This window comes from Camelus bactrianus, chromosome 31 (genome assembly GCF_048773025.1).
Source record: "Camelus bactrianus isolate YW-2024 breed Bactrian camel chromosome 31, ASM4877302v1, whole genome shotgun sequence".
Classification (NCBI taxonomy): Eukaryota; Metazoa; Chordata; class Mammalia; order Artiodactyla; family Camelidae; genus Camelus; species Camelus bactrianus.
Window position 1 is genome coordinate 15,073,823 of NC_133569.1, and position 17,097 is coordinate 15,090,919.

The 17,097-nt window shown below is 47.2% G+C and overlaps 1 protein-coding gene across 5 annotated transcripts; it reads right to left on the reverse strand.

Annotated features, from left to right (window-relative positions):
• Nucleotides 1-1,169: 1,169 nt before the first annotated feature.
• On the reverse strand, nt 1,170-16,969 carry LOC105079127 (L-threonine 3-dehydrogenase, mitochondrial). 5 transcript variants are annotated; one of them, XM_074355546.1, is made up of 11 exons: nt 16,826-16,951; nt 11,401-11,479; nt 10,706-10,824; nt 9,210-9,409; nt 7,581-7,623; nt 6,881-6,951; nt 5,582-5,731; nt 5,315-5,487; nt 4,466-4,556; nt 2,273-2,542; nt 1,170-1,676 (listed from the first exon to the last, which is right to left on the reverse strand). In XM_074355546.1, the coding sequence occupies exons 4-11, from the start codon at nt 9,391-9,393 to the stop codon at nt 1,537-1,539; spliced, it is 1,122 nt and encodes a 373-aa protein (XP_074211647.1). In that variant the 5' UTR covers nt 9,394-9,409; nt 10,706-10,824; nt 11,401-11,479; nt 16,826-16,951; the 3' UTR covers nt 1,170-1,536. The 5 variants fall into 5 exon arrangements, with proteins under 5 accessions (XP_074211647.1, XP_074211646.1, XP_074211648.1 ...); XM_074355545.1 differs by having other exon boundaries at nt 10,706-10,923; XM_074355547.1 differs by lacking the exon at nt 11,401-11,479 and having other exon boundaries at nt 16,826-16,903.
• Nucleotides 16,970-17,097: the final 128 nt, after the last annotated feature.

Genomic DNA, 17,097 nt, shown 5'->3' on the forward strand with positions numbered 1-17,097 from the left:
AAGTCAGTTGCTTCTTCCCTTCTCATGGAAGGAATTCATTTCTGTTCCGTTAGGATAACTGAGAATAATTAAGAGGGCTTAAGAGTCGTTTTTTCAAACTGAACAAATAGAAATAAATGAGCTCCAAAACGCAATTATCTACAGATATTCATAACGGCATTTATTCCTAATTAACTAAAAAGTGCAAACCACCTAAACATCCCTCAAATGATGAATGGACAAACAGAACATGTTACATTCACACAATGAAATACCAGTTAGCGATAAAATGAAGTCCTGACACACGCTACAGCATGGATGGACCCTGAACACACTACGCCAGGCGAAAGAAGCCAGACACGAAGGACACATGCTGTGTGATTCCACCGACGTGAAGTGTCCAGAGCAGGGAAATCCACAGACACAGGAAGTCAATTAGTGGTTGCCTAGGCTGGGGAGGGTGTCTTTGTGGGATGCTGAAATGGCCTCAAAGTAGACCCCAGTGATGACTGCACTCTGTGAACGTACTGAAAAATCACCGAATTGTAAACTTCAAATGAGTGAATTTTACGGTATGTGAAATGTATCTCAGTAAAGTTGAGATAAAATACATCTGTATATATTTGTATAGTAATTGCCTCACAGGGTTAGAGGAGCTTTTCTGAAGGTGCATCTACGTTTGCAAACGGGCTGCAGCAAGGAGTTCTCTTTAGAGAATCGTGTTTGGATCCGGTCTAAACTAGGGGGTTGCAGCTGGAAGAGAGTAATGGTGGTCCTTCGAGATTCCCATCCCACTGATCGAGTCCACCTGAAGAGGGGAGCCCAGAAACAAGTCCTCGGGAGACCGAAGACCGACACTGCAGGTGGGGATCGTAGTCCTGGTCACCACCCCTCAGCTCACCAACAGGAAGGCAATCAAAATAAGAGATGCTCCCCCTTACTAGTTAGATCATCTCTGATGTCCTTAATTTCCTACAAATATATCTTCTTGTAGAAAAATCAGAAGTGATCATTTATGACAGGGTTAAAATCTCTTGAACATTGTGAACTTGGGATTAATACATCAGATATCTTTTTTGTTCTGATGGGATAGTGAAGGATTCTTTCACATCAGGAGATCATTTTTGGTAATCTTTAAAATGTAATCTTAATCTTTGGTCTTAGTCAAGAGAATAATGGAGTCTTAGGAGTGATATTTAAAGTAACTTTAATTTAATACAAACGTCACATACTTCCACCTTCCCAGAAATGGTGGCTTCATCTTAATTACGGAAATGGAAACTATTATGACTTAAGCCTTCATTCTGTGGTGTGTGTGTTTGGACAAGTTTAGGCAAACAGCAAAGATTCAGAAGTCCTACCACCAAACCTCCAGCACTGAGAAAACGCTAAAGCCAACACAGTCTTCCACCTGGTAGTTCAATATGAGCTGCAAAAATTTAGTCCCATTAGTCCTTCAATTCCAGATTGTCTGGATTCCTTGGGGTCTGGAGACTTGGGGTTGTTCTGGTTTACCCCCTGCCGCCCCGGGACTCACAAGCTTTTCCTCCGGCCCCTTCAGTTGGCTTGTGCAATTCTGCTCTCGGAACCATGGAAATTCAACATGGTCGTCACCAGCTCCGGGAGGTCAAAATCGTGTTTCCACCCCCAGTCCTTCCGAGCGTTGCTGTCATCAAAGTTCATCGGCCAACTATCCGCTAGGACAAGACATGGGAGAGGACCTTATGTTATGTGGGCTCTAGATCTGCAGAAAGGTCTAGAACATTTAAAATCAAGGTCTGTCATCCACAAAAGAAATTTCCTCTTTGAAATCCCCCCTTGAGCAGAAAAGCGGCTATCACGCGCATCAGCTGTCACCTCCTCAGCCTAGAGGCCGGCAGAAGCTGGCTACCGCCAGGCGCGGGGAGCAGTCACCTACTAGTAAAGCCTCACGCACACTTGTGACGTGGGGCTACTGGGCTCAAAAGGCACTCAGAGTAGCAGTCGCAGCACTTGAGAACCCAGGGCTACTCTCACACTGCATCTGCTCGTTTTATGTTTAAACTGTCACACGGCGAAGTGCAGACAAGCTGTGGATCTGGGGTGGTTCTAGCCCACCCACTTTAGAGAGCATTTCCCAAAACCACAGCACCTGCCGGCTCTGGTCCCAGCACTTCCTCCTCCAGAAGGTGTCGGGCCCCCTGGGGAGGCGCTGGGCTCCCCTGCGCCTCCATGGTTTATGTCCTCGGGGACCTCGCAGGGAGGACTGAAGCCTAGTTTTGGTTTGGACGGGGGTTCACAGAGAGCTACCAACCTATGGCCTGGCGGACAGAGTCCACGTTGTACGTGATCTGGAATTCCGGGATGTGCTTGAGGACCTCCTGGGCCAGCTCCGCGGGGGTGAAGCTCATGGCATTGATGTTGTAGGTCCGCATGGAGAGGGACTCGGCCGGGGCCTCCATGACCTCCAGGGTGGCCCGGAGACAGTCATCAATGTACATCATCGGGAGCCGCGTGCCGGGTTCCAGGTTGCACTCAAACCTGCCGTTCTTGACAGCGCTGTGGAAAATCTGCACCGCATAGTCTGAAAGAGAACCTCGTCTGTGGGTCTTCTCGCAACAAAAGCACGAGCGAGCCTCTTGGATTAAGGCAGTGGTTCTTAACTGTCCTACTCTCAGAACCTCTCTATGCACTTAAAAAACGCTGAGGACCACCCCCCCCCGAAAGAGGCCGTTAATGTGAGTTACAGCAGTATCAACTATCCCAGAAATTAACTGAGAATTTTTAAAAATATTTCTACATTTTGACAATAATAAACTCTTCACACATTCATATGTAGGATATCTCATGTGAAAAAGAACATATTTTCCAAACAGAGAAAATTTATTGCAAAGAATGACGTGTTTTACATTCTGAAAATCTCTTTACTGTCCAGCTTACTGGGAGACAGCTGGTCTACCTGCTTCTGTGTTCAGTCCACTGCGCTACATGTATCACGTAGCCTTGGAAAAACTCTCCACGGAGAGTGAGAGAGGCAAACAACATCTCAGTACTGATATGAAAATAGCTTTAACCTTCTGGACCCCTCAAGGATCCCCAGGGGGCCCCAGTGCACACTTGGAGAAGCACCATGTTAAGGCGAAAACTTTTTTAAAGTAACCAAAACCAAAGGCTCTTAAAATCTCTCCAGTTTTGTCAATTATCTTTGACGGTATCTCAGAATCCCTCACATGGGAAGGGTCTCTGACGTGAGAGTTACTGAATACAACACATGCTTGAATCCAAAACAGTAAGAGCAACAAAGATGTGGAAAACAGTATGGAGGTTCCCAAAAAAAACTAAAACAAAACTACCACACAACCCAGCAATTCCATTCCCAGGGATACATCCGAAGAAAACAAAACACGACTGCGAAAAGGTGCATGCACCCCACTGTTCACAGCAGCATCATTTACAACAGCCAAGACATGGAAGCCAGCTTAGTGTTCATCAGCAGATGACTGGGTAAAGAAGCTGTGGCGCACGCACACAATGGAATATTACTCAGCCATAAAAAAGAATGAAATCTTGCCATTTGCAACAACATGGATGAACTTGGAGGGTATTATTCCAAGTGAAACAAGTCAGACAGAGATAGACAAATACTGTATGTTAGATTTATGTGAAATCTAAAAAACAGAGCAAACTAGTGAATATAAAAAGACTCAGATATAGAAAACAAACTAGTGGTTACTAGCCAGGAGAGGGAAGAGGGAGGGGCAAGGTAGGGGGAGGGGACTAAGAGGTACAAACTAGTATGTATAAAATTAATAAATTATAAAGATACATTGTTCAGCATAAGGAATATAGCCAATATATTATAGGAACTATAGAAAGAGTATAATCTTTAAAAATTGTGAATCACCGTGCTGTACACCTGAAAGTTATAAACGCTATAAATCAACTATACCTCAAAAATAAAAAATGAAGTTACCATGCCTGGCGCTTCACTCACCAGTGAATAATACAGCAAAGTAACTGGCTGTACTAGAGATGGGCACTAAGCCACACTCATTTTTGGACAAGCTTTTCTAAAATAAAAACTAAGGCGATTTGGATAAATAATAACCACCACCACAGGAGCAAGGCTTTGTTCTCTCTTAATACGCAATGCAGAGTGGCTATTTTAATAGATCTCTGTATTAAGAAGCTAAGGTGTATTCAAAGAAAGAGGCTATTTCTCTTTCGGTGTCTTCCCACAGTGTGGGTAACAAGCTTGTTCTCAAAAACGGTCTGTTTGATTCCAGCACTGTGGGCGGGCGGCCAATCTCACTGAATTTACAACACCAGCAAGAGCTGCCCTGAACACGTACGTCTAAGTCAAAAGGGTACAATGAGCTTCTCAGATGCACTACCCCCCCAGCAAGGAACAAGGATGCTCAACTCCTATCAGCACATGGTCTGTCCCCACTCTGCCTGGCAATTAGCAAACTTACCTTACATCAGAAAAGAAATCGAAAACACTTACCAGTTGTTCCTCCTCCAGGCTGAGAGTCAGCAGAAATGATCCCAGGGTATCTCAGGCAGCGGAAATCTAACCCATACCGGTAGTAATAATACTACGAGAAAGGGAAAACTCACTTTCAAAAGAATCTTTTAAATCAGGTAGAGCAATGCAAATAAATGTCTTTTTCTGAAGTATCATCCCAAACATTCACATTAAAATACTCCTTAAAAAAATGAAGACTCTCGAACTGAGTCACTTTCTTTTAATAACTCTGAAGTTTTTCTCTTCAAAGAATCATCATTCTCGTGATAGCATCACTAGACAACAGAGCAGAGAATAAATCAGCCTACAGTAAGCAGGGATTTCCCACCTTTCTCTGCAAGGTACCCCCTGCTCACTATCCTGAACAAATGTCCACGAGCCTGTCCTGCACTGCGGCCGTGGGAGGAGGACAGGGCAGGACGGCGACTTGTGATTTGTCAGCTGAAGGCTCAGACACCAGCTAAAATGCGCTATAGAGCTATAAAGACAGAGAATGTAAAAAAATAAGACCCAAAAGATGTCCTGAAGTTTCCGTAATGCAAAGACTACCAGCACTGGGAGCCTGAAAGATCAGTGCGGTACAAATGAGACGGGAAGCGAGTAAAAGAGGAGGTGCCGTTTGAGAGCCGTGCAGGAAACGCTGAGTGTCATCACAGGGCTAGGACCCGCCGGAGCCGGGACCCGCCACTTGGCAAACACAATCAGTTCATGAGCATTTCCGGGGGCAGGGCTGGGGGAGGGAGACAGCCCCCCCCCACCGAGGATGAGTCAGCAGGTGTTCGAGGTAAGAAAAGGCAACCCTGGGCCCTCTCGCCAAGCGATGCTTACCTCCCCCATGAGCTCCGCGTGGACCTTGGACACCCCGTAGATAGTCCTGGGTCTCTGAATACAGAGATCGGGGGCTGGGTTCCGCGGAGAAGTCGGTCCGAAAGCCCCAATGGTGCTTGGCACAAACAACCGCAGGCCGTGTTCCGCCGCAACATCCAGAACATTGTGCAGCCCTGCAACGAGCAGACGTCGTAACCCGGGAAGCCTCCTCCCAAAGTGCTGGGGAGTTCGGCAAAGAGACCGCTGGGGCAAGACCCAGAGACCCACCAGTGATGTTCACGGCTCTTGCCAGGGACACGTTTGCTTCCCCCACTGCGCTGAGCAGAGCACTGTAGTGAAACAGCCAAGTGACGCGGTTGTTCACCACGGTCTCCCGAAGGTTCTTGTAATCCAGGATGTCGGAATAAATAAACGGGCCTACAAGCAGTGAGATCAGGAAAGGGAGAGAGTCGGGGGCTTGAAAAGCTAAGTGTATCTTGTCCCCTCCTGCTCTGACTTCAAATTCTATTAGCACCAAGTTGGTAACTGAACAACACGGATAACATCCAGCATTTTTCTTAAGGAAGAAAAAACAAACCCCAATTGCCTCCGGCTAACAACAGCTAATAGTCCTTACACCTGCCAGGCTCTGTGCTAAGGGCTTTCCGTGTATTTAACTCTCTCACAGTCCCTGAGGCAGATATTTTGCTGATGAGGAAACTGAGGCACAGAGCGGTTAAGTAACCGGCCAGGATTAAAAAGAATAAAAGTAAGAACTGGCAGACAACCAGGCAGCTGTTCACGCCAAACCTACAGGCACATGGCGGTTTCCCTCTGCTTACAGGCTGCATGTTTTAAAGGAACAGAGGAAAGGGTTTTACAAAACAAGCCACACACACCGCAGTACAGAGGAACCACGCATCGTGAGTTCGCCACCCCCGGTCAGGCTAGAGGTAGAGCTGATTTTGGGCAATGCCAACGCCTCCACTTTCAGCAAATTAGCGCTCTTCCCCACGGTCAGCAGCAAAAGGCTGTTGCGGAACCAGGAAGGACCAGGAAATGTGATAAAAAAAAATGTTTCTGAGGTGGTAGAAGACTTGGCTAGAGGAGTATGAGGCTTGTGTGGGCGCCCAGTAGTTTAAGAGCAAATCCGTGCTGAAAAATGAGGATTAATTTCTCCAAAACTGAAAGTTCCTTGTGTTGGTGGTATAGTGGTGAGCATAGCTACCTTCCAAAATTTAAAGTTCCTTTTCCTCATTACAAAACCTGATTTTCACTTTCTCTCTGAGCTAAGTTAACTAAAAACTCCAAAAAACAGGACTCAACGTTTTTATTCCAAAGATACAGCTCCAAAGAATATCCCAAGATATTATCCCAAAACTTTACTTCAGGTTCCAAAGACCTCGCCTGTCCCTGCCTCACCTGAACGAGCAGCAGCTGTCCCCTAGACATGCTACAGAACTAATGGGGACGAAAACATGAGACACTTAGAAGTGACACAAATGTGCCTCCTCCTTTAATTCACAGGCCTGGGGAGCAGCTGTGACACTGACTCCGGAGCTGCCCCTCCGACTGCAATCCTCTTACCGCTAAGGAAGACGTGCTCGGGCGGCTTCCGAATGTCGGACAGAATCACGTTGTCCTTCCCAAATCGCTTCCTACAGGGAAATCAAACACGCGTGTTTGATCGAGGATATAACAGGTCCTATGAAAACAGTCTTTCCAACAGGAACTGTAGTGCCCGTCGGCCTCCAAGTGCCTCCTTTTCACGCCCTTCCTCCCTCTTCATCCTCAACTCCCACCCTGTCAGTTCCAGCCACGCTGGCGGCTGCATCTCCTGCTTCTGCCCCACCTCGGCAGCATCCCTGTATCCGTCACCCATTTCTTCCTGGTGCCCCTGAGTCTCTCCCCCTCATTCTTCTCTCCTCTTATCCTTCCCTCCCACTCCCTCCAAATCGCACACTGTTCCTTCTCAGTCTCTACATGCACTTCCCTCTGCCCCCAAACACCTGAAACTCAAGTGACTCATTTAGAGGTGGGTGTCCTATTCTGCTGAGCTTAGAAAAGGCAGAGGACCAGAGTGGGGGACGCTGAGTCAAGGACCTGAAACAATGTCTCTGATACTAACAGGCTCAATGAAATGCATTCTAAACAGGCCCATAGATAACGCTATCGTAAAATGGTCAGGAGCAAGAGGAGAGAGAAAGATTCAGTGGTCCAGTGGAGCCACAGACAAGCTTCACACACCGAAAACCTCAGATTTTCCATTTCAACTCAGGGCTCTTACCTCAAAAAGCTAGCAAGCCCCACTCCAAGCTGGCCAAGACCCCCTGGAAGAAGAAGTAAAACAACAAATCTTTAATGCAAATCTAACCAATTCAATTATTCCCAGAATGAAACAACAGAGTGAGATTCTCCTGGCAGCCTTAGCAAGTTAGGTAGAGCCCCAGGTTGGCCTGACAGACCTCAGAGAGCTTCTCCGAGCCGGGACAGAGATCAGCACAGGCCAGGTCAGTTTCAGAGACAAAGCGCCTCCGAGAGCGGAGTGGCTGAAGGGAAGCCGGGGGGCAGGAAGGGAACAGTCACGAGAGAGCAGGACCACTTCCTGGCTCCCCGGGCCAGGAGTCCACGACCAGCCTTGTCTTCATTATTTGATGGGCTGGGAAGCAGAACACTCAAAGCCAGATATGCCAGTATGAGATCAGCCTCTGGTGGATTATCCAGAGCGCCCTCCTCCATCAGACCCACAGTGGAACAGGAAGGGGGAAGCGAGGGGACAAACGTCACCTAAAAAAGGGCAAATAACTGAATGGACAAGGAACTGCTGAGAACATTAAAAATGAGTATTAGAGCATCCTGATTTGGAGACTTACAAATGCCCTTGGTGGAAATGGGAGCACTGGGGGTCTGGGAGCACAGACAGGAGGATACAAGTGTAAACTTCACTTGGGAGAAATTAACGAAGCAGGAAGATACAGAAAGCAGGATTTCCTGTCAGCATGTGTTAACAAGGGACTACAACCAGCCCAGTGACAGTAACCCTGGGCCCTGGAAGATGCTGTTGGTGGAGGGAGGAGGGAATCAAACAACACAGACAAGAAGCTGGACGAGTGGTGGGTGGGGGAAGTGCAGAGGGAACCGACCTCCCTTCCAGCCCATTTACAGCAGGAGAGGAGGTGGCAGCGGCACTGGAAGACAGACAGATAGACAGACACACACACACACACACACAGAGGAATGGAAGAAGCACAATGATGTGAAGCCAAGGGACAGAAATCTGGCAAAGAGAGGACAATAAAACATGTCAATCAAAATCAGAGGTGGGCTTGGGTGGGCTAGAAGGACCTGTGGACGGACAGTCAAGTTTGCGGTGAGCGGGGAGGGGACAGAAACAGGTGTTGGGTGGACACAGGGTGAGGAGGGTAGGGAGCAAGTCTGGCCACAACGGGATGCAGGCAACACAAGGTGCCAGTGAGGAGCTCCTCGGACAGACCCTGGCTATCTCCTCCGTCTCCAGCACACAGCCGTACGGGGACCACCTGGGCCGAGGAACTTGGCCAAGGAAAGACGCACCCGATCCCAGAGTCTCCAGAGTCCACGTTCTGCCCGTGACCCTTGGCTCCTAGGCCACTCCTGGCAGGAAAGGGGAACCAAGTCTCACTGCAGCTTTTCGGCCCCCAGGTTCCTAGGTCCTCCCTTCAGACAATAAAAGATTTTGGCTGGGAAACCAAGCCTTGGAAATAGTGTCAAAATAAGAACTGGGGACTTGCAACATTCCAGAAGAAGCCAACAGTGAAAAGAGTCTCTGATTAGTAAGTGTTACCCGGTGGCATGCTAGATGTTCCAAAAACAAATGCACAGACACACAGAAGAGAAAAGAACAAAGTCACAAATGTGGAAAAAAGAAAAACCCAACCTGTAATTAAGACACGTGGCGGGTCTGCTTCAGAGAACGAGGTGGAGTGGAAGTTGGCATCCGCTGGAATCTGCCGAGGGGAGGTGCCCAGAAACCGGCAGGGCAGGGCGGGCGTCCGGCAGCCACAGGCCGGGCCCCGCAGCATCCGGCCGGCAACCTCCCGCAGCATCCTGACCACCGGCATACTCGCAGCAGACACCCTGGAATGCAAGAGGAGGAGAGTTCAGTATAGAACTGCTCACTCTCCCGACCCCTCGAAACACAAACTCGTTAACCAAAACTAACACTAGGATCGCCAGCTCGTGAGCAAAACCACGTTCTGGATTCACGAACTAAACTAAAGAGACCGCTGAGTGCGCCAACAGGGAGCCGGTCAAGAGCCATCTGTAAGCCCAGCCCTGTGACAAGGGGATAAACGTTGCTCGTGCAAAGTGCAGACAAACAAAGGCCGGCCAGATTTAGAACTGGAGCCGTGCAGTGCTGACATCAACTGGGATCCAAAGCCACAGAGGACGTTACTGTGTACAGAGCGGTCCACCCCAGAGACACAAAGTCACGGATCCTAGCGAAGGCCTCAAATCTCTGCAACTGTTATCATCTGTCCACGCACCACCGAGGCGCAAATGGGTCCCAGATTCAGTAGCACAGAGTCCTGTAAATCTTGCGCTAACTCAGATGTTATCTTCAGGATGAGCCAAACGAGAAAAGAAAATGGACAACATAAAAAGGCCCCCAGCAATGTTTATTAAGAGGTAACGAATTCCCTTTTCACTGCCATCTCTTTAGAAAGATTCAGTTAGAAAAGCCATTTTCTCCTCTCTTCCCAGATCATGGGTATTTTATTTCAGTCCAGCTCCTCTTCCCTGTCCGCTTTACCCGGGCAAGCATATCACAAGAGTAACTCAGAGCTACAGGGGTTGCTCCACTGGTTTTAACAGCGACCTTCCTGCCCAGCCCTGGAACATCGGGCCTCTGCCCTCTGCACGCAGCCCCGTGACCTCCACCTCCGTCAGCTGTAAGATTTCTAACAGGACTGGTACAGGAGCCACGAGAGTCCACGCTGGTGCCCAACCCCCTTGCCAAGAAATGGCCAGATCTCAACCATCTTACATGCTGTACCATGAGGAGAAAAAGGTAAACCACCACTAAAGGCAGTTCCCCTTTAAGATCTGAACTGAGCCTGGTGTCACACTCAACCCAGGGCCTCGAGTAGGTAGCAGAATTCTAAGTTAAAGAGCCAGAGGCAGCAGGACCTTTCCTGCAATCCCTGGGGTCCCAATTATAGAAAACAAAAGGAAAAGACAATCTTCTGAAACCATGTGCCTTCACACCCTTTCCTGAGCCTCGGCAGTCCTGTTCTTCTGGACACTGAAATAAGGTGTGGCTTCTGTCGGGTCAGTGGCTTGGTCCATGAGGGTCCCCACCATCAGACGCAGCCCTGCCGAGCTCCTGGGGCCCTTCATCTGGTTAACTTTTCCAAATAAGCAGAGGACAACCTGCTGCTGGCGCATCTCAGGATTGGAAGGGAGGTGTCCAGGGTGGTCCACGTTACAGGAGAGGCCTGCTCTTTTCTTCAAACATCTGTTTAAATCATCCGTGCGGCCGCCGTCGACACCTGAGACCAGGTAAGAATTCTGATTCTTAGACCCACTTATTTCAGCAAGTTCAAGGGGATGGTGAGGAAGCCATGAAGCAGCTAGATTTACCAGAACGTCTAAAACCAAAAGCAAAGAAATGATGGCCACAGGTGAAGTTTGTTTTCCCTTTAAAGTTTGAAGAGGCTGGAGTCAGGGAAAAGGCAAACCCTGAAGATACAAAATAGGTACAACTCTATTTATCTTTTCTTTCCCCAAAAGGGGAAAGCACGAAGGAGGCTCACATTCTTGGTTGACTATGAGGTATTTTAGTTTAATGAGGACAATTCATGATTGAGCTGGTTCTCATTCCACTACTATCACTAGACCACATTGGATGCTCCCTACATGCCACAGGCCTGAGTGCCTTCCTGTATTACAGCATTTAACCATGGCAACCACCATCCTTCTCGGGGAGCCCAGTTCTTAAACGCCAAGCGGCACTGTTGTCCATATTATGGGACTGCTTTGATTAACAGTGCATGGACAGTAAAAACAAAACCAAAAAACCCCCCAACCATACACAGCATGTATCTATTACAAGTCAACATTATTACCTTGCCACTGCCAAGTTCAAGTTAATAATTTTAAGGCAGCAGTTCTCAAACTTTTCTGGTCTCAGGGCTCCTTTACACCCTGAAAAATTAAGGACAGAGAGCTTTTGTTTACGTGGGTTCTATCTAACAATATTTGCTGTAACAGAAAGCAAAACTGAGAAATGTTTAATGCATGAATTCATTTAAAATCAACAAACATGTTAGCAAACATATTTTTATGAAAATAACTATACTTTCCAAAACAAACAAAAATTTACTAAGAGTGCCACCATTTTACATTTGTATGTCAGTCTTCCTTAAAAGAAGACGGCTGATTCCCACATCTGCTTCTACATTCAGTCTGTCTGGTGCTTTGATTGAAGTAAATGAGGAAAATTCAGACTTACATAGCAAAGCAGTGGGGAAAGGAAAAAGTATTTTAAAAGCCTCTTCAGATAATTCTGGATACTCATCTTGGCTATCCCCAAACTAAACACATGGTAGTTTCTTAAAGGTTAGTTGCAAGATGGAACCTGAAGCCATGATCAGTGAACCTTTTGTACCTGTTAACTTAAAATCCACTGGTCCATCTAACACTTTGAATAGGTCTTTTACTTCTGCATGATTCTGTAATTTCACGCATTGGTCTTTTGGGAAATATTGTCTCAGGGAGTCATGCAGAGCTTCCAAATGTTAACACACTTTACCACACGATCTCAAAGTCTTCCTGGTTGATATCACTGATCTCATCAGAAAATCCCTAAGTATTGAGAAGCTGTCAAGTTCACAGTAGTGGGTATCAGTTAATTTGCAACAAATGCCATTTGTTGTTTCCTTGACAGGCTCATTTGGTTCATTTTTTAGAAAATGTATGCCGATTATCCAGGTATGAATAACCACGGTTTGTCAGTCATTCTTTCAAGCAAAAATGGCTCTTCATGAAAAGAAAAAAGTGGCTAGTTTAGCTCACAGTTCAATGCTTTATCTCAAGACAACCATCATATTTCAATCATCCATTCTCACATGACACACTAGAAAGATATGTCTCAAGGGTCAAGATTTAGTAAAGCTAATCACTTTTACTGCTTCAAAAAGGGCATTCTTAAGCTTTCAAATTTTTGTTTTATATTGAAAGCACACGGCAGTGAAGAACCCCATGGCTGTCCAGCCTGGTACCACCACTTGACTTGTGCAGTCGGTGTAACCTGTGCACCGTCAGTGCAAATTCAACACAGTTGCTCCAGAATAAACCATGACATCCAAAAAAAAAAACAAAAAAAAACCTTATTCTATACTGACTACTTTGACACTGTTTGTCGCCAGCCACTAAAAAGATATTCTTTGGTGACTGGTTGGCACCGACACCAGATGAAGACAAAAACAGCAAGTCCTACCATAGCTACAAACTCCTCCGTTTGTAAGGTGAAAATACACCTCTAGTCAGTCTTCACGTTTGCAGCTAAATCTTTAATTTGACAAATCCCTGTATTATTAGAGGTGGCAGTGCTCTGATTCCTTTCAATGCTTTTTCATCCAAGCAAGGCTTTATTGTGTGTTTCTCCAGGCACTGCAATTTGATAACCTATCCTTGAAGACACTTCAATAGGCTTTTCTTTTCTAGTTTGGAAAGTTGTAACAAATAATTTTGGGCTTTTAAAGAGCTCATCATATCTACATTTAATTCATTCATCTCCTTTTTCTTTACATGACGGAATGGTTGGTCTCAGAATAATGCTATTGCCACCAAAATATTATTTTTAAAAGTTCGGTGGCATGAGACATAGAAGGTAAATTTCTAACTTCTGTAAAGCTGAGGAAGACTTTCACATTCTCATGGATTAGTTTTGCACATTTATCTGGAGTAAATTCCTCTTTCCATGAGTCAGAGAACTGTTATGTCATTTCATTTTTTTTTTTCCCAGTATTTAGAGACATAGATGGTATAGCTTTGAGTTGAAAAAAAAAATCAAGTTCTCTAATATCCCCCCTTTTAAGCCAATGATCTATCCTTAAATATAAAAACATATAAATACCCTTTTACTTAAGAATAAAATATTAAGTTCAAAAGAATTTTTGTACCATTTAAAAATTCAGAAGTTTTCACATCAAGACTACAAAGTATATTTACTTTTTGTTATTTTTCCATCTAGTCACAAGGCTCAACTTAGGCATTTCAAAGTATGACTTATTAAAAGCAAATGAGGCCCCAGAGATGACAGCAGGTGTAACTGAAGGCAGCTACTAACAATGCACACAAGTGCTGAAGAAGAGAAAGAGTTCATCTCTGAAAATGCACATATTTATACGCTAAGCCTACTATCCTCAGAAGATTCTAGAAACACAGAAGCACTACCACACATCTCATTAGCCATCCGAGGAAAAGCTCATTACCAGTTATACAGCCTCTGGAAAACCCCATCATACACCTGTGAGAGAAAAAAACGAAACAAGGCAAATAATAGTATTATTTTTATAATAGTTTTCACCTCATGGACCCTACAAAGGTCTCAGGGAACCCCAGGGTTCCCCAGATCACACTTTGAGAACAGGTGTTCTAAAGTAAAACTTGCTTTGCCAAGCGAGTTACTAAACTGACAGAGGGAAACCATCAAAGATGAAAGGTCAGATTTCCATTTTAAATAGTCCGTTTACCTCTTCTGCATTAGTTCTGAGAAAGCAGTGACATCATGAAGGGGGTGGTGGGGAGGGGATGGTGGAGATACAGACTCAGCTCAACTGGCTTTGGGGCTTGTTTGGACGTGGGGCAGCTGGTGATGGAATAGAGGACACCGAGTTCTCTAAGGTGCACTGCTGCAAACCTGGGCTACCTGGAGAAGCAAGTGAGGGAAGAGACAAAGAAGCTTAGTTCTGAGCGTGTTGGTTTCAGGTGCCAGGACAACACAGCCACCTTCCCTGTGGAGCTGAACTCTGCCGAGCACTTCCAAGAAGTGCCAGGCGCACGTCAGAGCTCAAACACTGTGTCGAGCAGGTGGACAGAAAGGAGAAACTAAGAAATATCAGGGCTTTGTCTACACCACAATAAACAGAATGCCCCCGGTGTCAGAAAAAATTACTTCAGTTTCTTAGGGGAAGAAAAAACTGTGATTGTGATTGCTCTCAAAACAGGTAATTCTATTTCAGGAATATTAAAAGAAATGCCAATTTGAAATATTGAAGACCAACAAAATAGGCCTTTTTCCTAAGGGTGCACCATCAGTTTCCCTCAACGTTCTATCTTGTGATTTCCCCAAATTTCTAGTTCTAATCATTCTCAGCAGGGAGACAGTAAATAAGGATGTATTAAGTAATGTCTCCAGCACATTAAGCAAGACGCTAAAAGTATCCGGCCCCCAACAGATGAATGGATAAAGAAAATGTGGTACACACATGCAATGGTATATTATCCAGCCTTGAAAAAGGACGCTGTGTCACAGGCAACAAGATGAAGAACTTGGAGGACATTATGATGAGTGAAATAAGCTAGTCACAAAAGGCCAAATACAATATGATTCCACTGACGACTTATAGGAGTGCTCTTTAAGTAATAAAAAAAAATCATAAAAACAGTAAGTAGAAAGGTAGTTGCCAAGGGCTGGGGAAAGGGGGAGGGGATTCTACTGTTTAATTAACAGGTGTGGTTTTAGTTTTGCAGCATAAAACAGTTCTAGAGATCTGCTGCACAACACTGAATATACTACTGAGCTGTATACTTAAAAATGGTTAAGATGGTAAACTTTATATTGTGATTGAAACCACAATTTAAAATTTAAAAAAAAAACCCGGCCCTAAGAATTGGTCGCTGCATACATATATTGCTGAGGACCTAGAAAATTCGCGGGGTGGAGATGAATGCTGCTCCAGAAACCCATCAAACCCCAGTCCCTTCCAAACTCTCAAGCCCACTCACTGAACCCCCAAAATGGTTCTTTTCCCTCTGCTTATAAACCTGCCGAAATCTCTTACTCCATTACTCGTCTTTCCCTTTCCCTCCAGTCTTAGGGGTGTCCAGTGTTCCCACGGCCCCAAACCCTCATTCCCTGCCCCTCCAAGTGGGGTGTCTTGCTCTGAACCCCGTGAAACTGCTTTCACCAAAGGTCAGCCGTTGCCCAGCTGACAACTTCCTGGCCCCAGTGCCCTCTCCCAGTGCTGACCATACCCACCTGGGTTCCCCCGCTCTCTCCCTCTGCTTTAAGGACCAGTAACCCTTGTAAGACATTTGGAAAGGCAGTCTCCACTTTACATCCTCCAGTCCACTAAATCATAACAACAATGTGTCCTTTTCAGAGTAATGATCCAAGGAAAAATCAGGCACCTCAACGACTGTGCGCTGGAGAAGCATCTGTTTTCCTGAACTCCTATCTGACCCTCACAGGAACTGTGAAACTGGGATCTTTTCTCCATTTTGCAAGATGAACTGACCCGCCCAAGGTCAGGCAGATACTATCAAAAGAAGGGGGTGGAAACCAGGTCCTTTGAGTCTCAAACCTTGCTTCCACCACCCCCACTCTTCTCCCTCAAGAGAAAACATCAGGTACCTAAGACAGGACAAGGAAGAAACTCTCCGTCGTACCGCAGGGGCACCTTCCCCACCCCGCCCCTCCTCCCTTCCAGCTGGGCTCCCCCTCCTCCCCAGGACAGCACAGACCCGACCAGGGGGTTCAAGGCCAGACACCGGCCTCCCTCGCCGTGCGTCTGCAGTCTATGTACACTACCTTGCGAAACCTCAAGTTTCCCCATCCTTAGAAAGGGGACAATGACAGGACCACCATATTGGACCGTTGAGAGTATTTGACAAAAGCAATTTATAAAAGCAGTTAGCAAACTGCTCAGTCCGTGTAGACTCCATCAACAAGCTGATAAAGTCCACACTTAATACGGGGATAATCCGAAAGCCAGAAATGGTCCGGGGGAAGAATTCCCGGAGCCCTAAGCGTGAGCCACAGAGGGTGAGTCTTAAACGGAGGTCTGGCTCTGCGGAGCGGCGCCCCACGCCCTCTCATGCACACCTACCCGGCAGAGGGAACTCAAGAAGACGCGGGGACTTGAGACGCACGCGGGTCTCCGGCCTCGGCCTGCCGGCTCGCTCTGGAAAGGGAGTGGGGCCACCCCTCTGCGGGAAATGACTGGATAAACCGGTTTTATGAGAAGAGCCGCTCCCACCCATATTTCCTGGCAAACGGTGCCCTTCCAAAAAGTAAGAAGGGCCGGGTGCCACGCCTGCCGACCCCAGCAGCGCCCTGGCCCTTCCCCGGCCCCCCGGCTCCGCGGTGACGGCTGGGGACCCGCGCCCGCGCCCGCGCCCGGGAGCTCAGTCTGCGGCGCCGCGCCCGGTCACACCAATCGGGCCAGGGGGATCAGGAGACCCCACGAAGTCGGCCTCTGTTCCAAAGGGGCTCAGCCTCTGGGGTCAGCTGCAGGGGGACCGTCCGGCCGCCTCCGCACTGACCTTTCAACGCAGGCGCCGGGAGATGCTGCGCTGCGGCGCGGGAGCTGGAACTGCACGTGGCCGAGACGCTAAACGCAGCGAGCAAAAAACCGAGTCCGCGCCCGGCGTCCGGCGCCTTTATGCTCCCCGCGCCCAAACCCGCCCCCCGGCGCACCAATCCTCTTCTTCGGCCCGGGCCGCCCCTGCGTCGGCGCCGGGTCACCGCGAGGGAGGGCGCCGGTTGCCTTGGTAACCCTCGCCGGGTCTAAGCCGGGCTCCTGGGCGCGCGCGCT

What these genes read in the sequence shown, in the direction of transcription:
- LOC105079127 (XM_074355544.1), bottom strand. Translation starts at nt 9,393, where the DNA reads ATGCCGGTGGTCAGGATGCTGCGGGAGGTTGCCGGCCGGATGCTGCGG. An exon ending in GCCACGTGTCTTAATTACAG is followed by an intron (nt 7,624 to 9,209) that starts GTTGGGTTTTTC and finishes TTCTTCTTCCAG; the next exon opens with GGGGTCTTGGCCAGCTTGGA. An exon ending in CTCTGTCCGCCAGGCCATAG is followed by an intron (nt 1,677 to 2,272) that starts GTTGGTAGCTCT and finishes GTCTTGTCCTAG; the next exon opens with CGGATAGTTGGCCGATGAAC.